At 46.4% G+C, this 8155-nt stretch overlaps 1 protein-coding gene across 1 annotated transcript in view; it reads left to right on the forward strand.

Annotated features, from left to right (window-relative positions):
• Window positions 1-1482: 1482 nt before the first annotated feature.
• The window catches only part of CYBRD1 (cytochrome b reductase 1), a 31301-nt gene continuing 24628 nt past the window's right edge, over window positions 1483-8155 (forward strand). The window contains exon 1 of the mRNA XM_007110499.3: window positions 1483-1947. Coding sequence (XP_007110561.1) covers window positions 1755-1947 — 193 coding nt within the window. The 5' untranslated portion in view covers window positions 1483-1754. The remainder of the gene's footprint in view (window positions 1948-8155) is intronic.

The following is an 8155-nucleotide window of genomic DNA, read 5'->3' on the forward strand; positions in this document are numbered from 1 at the left end:
GCTGGCTCCCATTCTTCCTCCCTGTGGGGTCCCTCCCGGCTGACTGCATCCCTCAACTCAAGCCCATAGCCTCAGTCAGCCTGCCCTTTTTACACTGTTCTCTCTCTCTCTCTGTCTCTCTTTCTCTCTCTGGATTTCAGTAACCCCCTCCCATTCAGGCCTGGGCACTGCAAAACCCTTGTGGTTTCCCACACCCTGCCTGCAACTTTGTAAGTAGCCCTGTTCATTATAAAATTGCCCAACTGGAATGAGCCATGTGTTTCCTGCCAGCACCCTGACTGACACACTCAGTCCCATTCTTCTCCCAACATTTACTGAGCAGCTACTATATTTCAAGGAAGAATAAAATGATAAATTAGACAGCTACTACTCTCAAGCAGGCTGTCTGGGGAGTGGAGACAGCCACAGGAGCAGATGGTTATATCACATCTTGATAAGTGATGCAGAGAGGCACTGGATGGGGAGGTGGGTAGAAGTGTAAAATAGGGGCATAGGCAGACTCAGGGAAGGTTTCTTGGTGGAGATGGGGCTGGACAATTTTAGAGGCAGGGACATGGATGGGTAGGGAGTGGTGAGATGGGAGAGAAGCTATGGACGTCAGGGCCAGACCGTAGAAAGCCTTATACTGTGGGTAGGGGTCCTCTTTTCCACTTGTTTACTCTCTTTCTTTTTCTCCCTTTCTTTTTACCAACAAGGGAAAAATAGTGACATCAGTGAAGTCTGCAGCCCCTTACTCTTAGACCTCAATCTTGCCCCACTACCAGTGCTTGACACTCCTACTTCCTTGCCTAAAACCTGCCTTTTACATTGAAAATCACTCCCATACACCTCCTGCATATTCTAAGGCCTTTCAAAATGGCAAGATGACAATTTGGTGAACTAGTCCTTGGAGGTGAGCTACAGGAGAGAGCTAGAAGTGAACGTTCCCAAGTGCATTCTAGGAGCCCTAACAGCCAGAGCCCCATTTTCTTTAACAGCAGTTGATAACACTGACATTTTTCTTGTCCAATGGAGAAGGGTAAACTTAATGTTGGAAAGAAGGCAGGGAGTGAGTGAACTTCACTCCACCAAGGTGGGGCTTTAGTTCAAATAGGTTTGAGAAGGTGGCACTTTTAAGATCCATTTTTATCATATGGACAAGTCCAGGGTCCAGGAGGTATCTGCCTTCTCTCTCTTAAGCGCATACTGCCAGTAGTTTCCTTGCTAGGTAAGGTCAGGTCCACACAGTCCCACAGTTTCCTCCTTGACATCAGACAGCCAGTCCTCTAGAACTGCGACTCATGAGGCTTCGTTAGTCAAGATCACACACACAAAGCCACCCTACGGACCCCTCTCTTCTGTTAACCGAGAGTGCGCACCACTGCCTCCCCTCATGTAAGAGACACGGGAAGAGTTAAAAGAAAGTGGTGGGTATGGAACCCTCAGGACTCTCGCTCTCAATAAGTAACGGGATCGGTTACTCGAGCTCTCTGCAAGCACGGACGCCGGGCCAGGAGCGGCCCCCCAGCAGCGAGAGCCCTGGGCGGCCACTAGAGCCCGAGGGTGGGGCTAGTCTCGGAGCACCGGCCAGCTGTCCGCCCCCTAGAGGCCCCGCCTCCCAGCCAGGCAAGCGAGAAAACCCCTCCCCCGGGCGGAGACAGCTCCTAGAAGTCGACGCCGCGTCCCGCCGCTGTGCCAAGTACCCAGAGGCCGCCGCCGCCGCCGCCGCTTCGCGGAGTTCCTGTGGCTACCACCGCGCGGAGCATGGGGCGCTAATGGCCATGGAGGGCTACAGGGGCTTCTTGGGGCTGCTGGTGTCGGCGCTGCTCGTCGGCTTCCTGTCTGTGATCTTCACCCTCATTTGGGTCCTCCACTACCGGGAGGGGCTCGGCTGGGACGGGACCGCGCTCGAGTTTAACTGGCACCCTGTGCTCGTGGTCACCGGCTTCGTCTTCATCCAGGGCATCGGTACTGGCACCTCCTGGGAGGAGGCGGGGAGGCAGGGGCCGGGAGTTCCCGACCGAGTTCCAACAGAGTGGGGTTGGGCGAGGGAGGGGGTGAGGGAGCAGCTCGCGGCGGCCCGGGAGCGGAGTCGGCGGGGCGCGACGCTGGAGGGAGGTGGGCGGGCTCCGAGGCCCAGGGGCCGCGGGCCGGGCCGACTTGGCGAGCGCTGGGGCGGAGCGCGCGGGGCTGGGGTTCGCGGTGAGACGCGTGGCGGGGTCGGCTGGGCACTGACGCGGCGCGGAGGGCTGGCCGGACGCGCTGGCCCGGCTTGGTTATTAACTCTTTGCTGCGAGTGGTTGCGACGCGACACCAGACGACACCAAACGCGGGAGCGGAGGAGAGATGCGGGAGCGTGGTGCGGCTCGGCAGCCCACGAGCCCCCGAAAGTCGCTCGCTGTGGACCGAGCCTGCGCCATCACAGGCGCGGAGATCTCTTTAGGCGACGCCTTTCGTTGAACTTGCTTCAAGGCTGCGGGTTAGGAGAGGAAGGCAACGGGGGCGGGGGGAATGGAGGGGCGAGGGGAATGGAGGGGCGAGAATTTGCCTTTTCCTGTCTCATCCTCAGCCCTGAGCGAAGGGCCTCGTCAACAGGGAGCTAGGGTGAGTGAAGGAAGCATCAGCTCTGGTTTCACTCCTAGAGCGTTAAACGCAGTCGAGCCGAGAAGCTGCCAAGACTCAGAAGGGTGTTTTGCTGCCCTGCCTGGTTATTGGACAGTCTTGAGCCCGACTTGTTTTTGTGGCTGCTGCCCAGAGAAATTTCCCCTGCGGGGCTTCCTGTTGGACGCTAGCCCGGAATGCGGGGCCAGAGATGCCCTAGGGGGCCCCGCGGCTGCTGGGCTGGGAGAGATGCTTCTGCTTGGAACATCTTTGGGGTTTGCTGCCTCGGCCTGCAGCCTCTGGAATGAGGCTGGCACGGAGGGAGCGCTCAGCGGACGGCAGTTTTTGTTCTTGTTTTTGAGATATAATTGACATATTAGTTTCAGGTGTATAACATGATTATATGTGGAAATGTCTAATTAACATCCATCACCTCACGTAGTTACAATTTTTTCCCCCCTTGGGATGAGAACTTTTAAGATCTAGTCTCTTTAGCAATGTTCAAATCTACAGTATAGTATTATTAACTGCCGCCATCATTCTGTACATTACATCCCCAGGGCTTATAACTGGAAGGTTGTACCTTTTGACCACCTTCACCCATTTCCCCCCTTACCTCCTCTCTCCGTCAGTGTCCGGTTTTGTTGTCTTTGTCTAGTGCTGCTCACAATGTCCTGACAGCTTCCTTTCCTTCAGCTGCTGTTGAGCTGGAGGAACCTCTAGCTAGTGGTGCAAGCGCCATTTATTTGTAACCGCCTTCCAAAAAGTGAAGTCAAGGCCTTGGCAGAGAAAGTATTTAGAACAAGGCAGAAAGTAGTGGACTGGAGTTATGTCGTAGAAAGTAATGGAGAGGAGTGGAAAGGAGTTGGGAAAGAGGCGCGCACCAGCCGAAACCTCTAGCCTTGCCTCTGAGCAAGCTGCCTTTTCTCCACCAGTATTTAACTTTCCACAAACAAACAAGAGAACAAAAAAGTGCCGACCTCGTTCTTAAAGAAAAGATTTTTGTTTCCATTTAAAACGTGGGCAGCAGCCTTGGCCAGTGTGGCTGGCGTGGCTGGCGTGGCTGGCAACCTCCCACTCTGGGAGGTACTGGAAGCTGTTGCCAAGGCCCAGCTGTGGTTCTGAGGCTTCCCTGGTGTGAGATGGGCACCCGGGTGTGAATACCACTGGTTGGCTAAGTTATTCGTTGCGTATTTTGCCACTAAACTAAAATGAGGAAAAGCATACCCAAGTTCCAAAGTCGCTGTTGGCAGAAGCACTCTTTCCTTTGTGGTGGAGCCCTTAAGTTTGGCCAGAGCTGTCAACACCTTTTGTTTGCTCACAGCAGTAGGAACAGTCTCCTCAAACCAACTCCTCAGAGAAGCTTCTAATACTACGAAACTTTCCGGAGGGGCTAGAAGACTTCTAAAGAGGAGACAGTCTAACATTTATTGAGTGCCTTCTGTGTGCCCACTAAGTGCACTGTTTCACAGATATATAAGAGTAAACTGAGGCACAGAGCAGGTGCTACTTCTGTGTAGCACTACTACACAGAAGTAGTGTGCTTTCAGGGGCTTTATTTTCAAGGTTCATTTCTCTGCTTTTATGGCAATACGCTTATTTTCTGTAAGCTATTCTTTTGGAGAAGCAAAAAGCTTCATGTAAAATACACTTTGTAACTCTTCATTCATGTTAGAGTCCATTACAGTTTTCCTAAAAATTTATAATTTGTCTAAACTTTGGACTTTTCTTAATCTGTTTATATTCACTTTGGGGCAAAAATGTGTGCATGGATATTTTGGAAATTTTCATCTGCTGCTTTTATTTAAGCTTAACTCCTGTATTTGTACTAGTTTTGGAATGTTTGTCCTGTCAACATTACCCATCCTGTTTACTATTTGGATTCCGGATATGAAAAGCACTTTAATCAGATGACATACTTATTTTTAAAATTTATTTTATTGAAGTATAGTTGATTTACAATGTTGTGTTAATTTCTGCTGTACAGCAAAGTGATTCAGGAAAACATGTATACATTCTTCTTCATATTCTTTTCCATTATGGTTTATCACAGGATATCAAATATAGTTCCCTGTGCTATATACAGTAGGACCTTGTTGTTTATCCTTTCTATATGTTAATATTTTGCGTCTGCTAACCCCAAACTCCCAATCCGTCCCTCTCCCACCTCCCCTCCCCCTTGGCAATCACAAGTCTGTTCTCTATGTAGGTGACACATTTAATTGACATGAACGTAAGCTTTCTCATACATATAGGCACATGCATAGCACTTATGAGTTCTTGCAAGTCTTGGCCCACCTGCATGTCCTCACATCCAGCAGTAGGAAGCCTCCAGTAGAAGGACTAGGAGTAAATAGTTGACTTTATAGGCCGGGGGAAACACACATGTTACAGACTAGCCATGTTATAAAAGCTTTTTTACTGTGTATAATTGCTTCAGGGAGCAAATTTTTAGGTTATGTTATTTCAGATCTCTAATAGTGAAGGTGATGTAATTGAGTTCTGTGATACACACATGTTCAGAGATGAGAAGGCCAAAGTACAGTTATTACTCTAAGCATAAAATGCTTTACAAATGCAAACAGTAAACGATATTTAAAACTATGTGAGAATAAATATGTGTCCTTTGAAACACCTTTAAGAAGTAAGCTCTGAAGAAAGCAAGGGTAACATAGAAGTTACAAAATAAATATCTATGTGTCTTTTGGAAAATATATGTGTTCTAAAAGTATAAGAGACTACAGGATAGTTAAAACTGAAATAAAATTTTAAACTAGTAGGAAATCCAGCAAACATGAATGAGGAAGTTTCAAAGAGAACTTTAGAAGAGCTTTGTGCTTCTCTGAAAGGACTGTTTCCCATGAAATAAGTATACTGCCAGGAAATCAGAGAAACAAAACTTGAAAAGGCCACAGAAAAGACTGAAACGAATAAATGCTCTCAAAGTGGCTGTTGATCTTTTAAAAGGTTCAGCAAGGTGGAATGTATTCTTTAGTAAAAGGTAGAAAATTCAAGTATATAAATTTAGTGAAAAGAAGTCTCAGCAATTCTATACTCCTTACTTCTCCACATGTAGAACTCTTTTGACTGTATAAACTGAAGGAAGAGAAATTCAATAGTATAATGATCTAAAGTTGGTTTTGTGAGAGAATATAACTTCATTTAAGTCACATTTAAAAGAATAACAAAAAGAAATTAAGAGTAGTTGTTAAAAGGCAAATGGGATATCCTATTAATGTATCTAAAAGTGACCAAATTCCAAGACCACTTAAATATATTTGGAAAGGCTCTTGGGGTAAAACCTGGCAAAGAATAGAATGGAGAAAGTGCCCCAAATACCTACTCCAAAACCAGCCTTTGGGACACCATAGACAATTAAACCTATCATTCATAAAGAAACGAGGGTTTTTACAAAGCATAAAGACACAATTCAAGACAACCCCAAACACATTTTTTTTGTTATAAATAAGTACATGCAGATCTCTTTGTAATACATCTAATAAAAATGTTTTAGACATGATTATTTTGCTCACTGTTGTATCCCCAGTATCTAGAATAACACCTGGAACTGGCACAAAGTAGGCCAATAAATAGTTGTTGAATAAATGAGTGATTATTTCAGTACCATCGTCAATTGTTAGTAACAAAATGCAATTTTACAGCCACTCATTTGTGATGATAATAGTAGCATCCAAAGAAAAAGTGCCCTCCCTTCCCCTCAGTGATTCTGCTGTTTACAGCCGGGTTGGAAGCACTGCTTTAGTCAGCCTCAGGGGAGAATGGGCATCATGTTATATTGGAAGCACATCTCTACTCTAAAGGCTTCAAGCTCATTAGAATGTTACTGCCTAACTACCACCTGTGCCTCCTCACTCCATCAATTCTCCCCTTTTCCTTGTGCATCAAGTTTCTCCCCCATTGGATTATTTTCAATGTGTTATAATTTCTGTCATCTTTTAAAAAAGATTAATTAATTTATTTATTTTTGGCTGCATTGGGTCTTCGTTGCTGCGCGCAGGCTTTCTCTAGTTGTGGTGAGCAGGGGCCACTCCTCATTGCGGTGCACTGGATTTTCATTGAGGTGGCTTCTCTTGTTGTGGAGCACGGGCTCTAGGTGTGCGGGCTTCAGTAGTTGTGGCATGTGGGCTCAGTAGTTGTGGCCCACGGGCTCTAGAGCACAGGCTCAGTAGTTGTGGCACACGAGCTTAGTTGTGTATCTCTTGCAAATATTCTATGGACCTGGTTTTCTTATCCCTGAAAAAGATATATAGTGAGTTAAACAGTGGCTCCCAAAAGATATGTTCAAGTCCTAATCTCAATGACCTGTGAATGGGGCCTTAGTGTCTTTGCAGATGTAATTAAGGATCTCAAGATGAGATCAGCCTGGATTCAGGATGGGCCCTAAGTCCAATAACTGGTGTCCTTATAAGAGAAAAGAGAAGGAGATTTGAGGCACAGACACACAGAGGGGAGGCCATGTGAAGATGGAGGCAGAGATTGGAGTGATCTGTCTACAAGTCAAGGAATACCACATAAGCTCCCAGAAGTGAGGAGAGAGGTATGGAATGGATTCTTGCTCAGAGCCTCCTGAAGGAACCAGTCTTGCCAATACCTTGATTTTAGACTTCTGGCCTCCAGAATTGTGAGAGAATACATTTCTGTTGTTTTAAGTCACTCAGTTTTGGGTACTTTGTTATGGTAGCCCTAGGAAACCAATACAGGATATAACAGTTACCACTGCACTCTGGGAAGCCCAAAGTATGGTATTTTCATCAGGTTTTTACAGACTTTTTGTTGTTCTTCCCAGTCCGGACACAGTTTACCAATCAGAGGCCAATTTTATTATAAGCAGTGTTGCCTAATAACATCGGTGAGAAACCTCTCTGTTTACTAGCGCATTTGACCAAAGGTCAGATCCTCGTGCAGCAGGGTATAGGTAGGGAATCGGAGGTTGCCTATTCCTGGCAAAATAGGAACCTCTTAGCTCCAGCAGATGTGGCTATGTGGGGATGCCCACAGTGACCAGAGTTTCTCATTATCCAGGAGAATCTAGATTTTAAAAAACTGGTTCAGTCTAAAAGTAAACAAACCACAAAACCAAAATATAACCCCCAAATCGTGCTGATCAAACAAAACACATCTGTGGACCAAATCCAGTATATATCTTCCAGTGACTTCTAGAGTTTTCTATCTTGACTTGGTGGGGTTTTAAACTTTTCCCTTAAAGAGTAGAACAATCTTCCCTTTTAAGAAAGATAAACCAGAAATCTTTGTTATAACTGTTTTTCTTCCTATAGAAACTTTCTTAAAAGATCAAAACAGGCTTTGAAATGATTGCAGACTTCAGCTGTACTTTTCTTTCTTTTAATCATTTATTTATTTTTGGCTGTGTTGGGTCTTTGTTGCTGGGTGCAGACTTTCTCTAGTTGCGGTGAGCAGTGGCTACTCTTCGTTGCCGTGCGTGGGCTTCTCATTGCGGTGCTTCTCTTGTTGTGGAGCGTGGGCTCTAGGCGCGTGGGCTTCAGTAGTTGTGGCACGCAGGCTCAGTAGTTGTGGCACGCAGGCTCAGTAGTTG

This window comes from Physeter macrocephalus, chromosome 2 (assembly GCF_002837175.3).
Source record: "Physeter macrocephalus isolate SW-GA chromosome 2, ASM283717v5, whole genome shotgun sequence".
NCBI lineage: Eukaryota > Metazoa > Chordata > Mammalia > Artiodactyla > Physeteridae > Physeter > Physeter macrocephalus.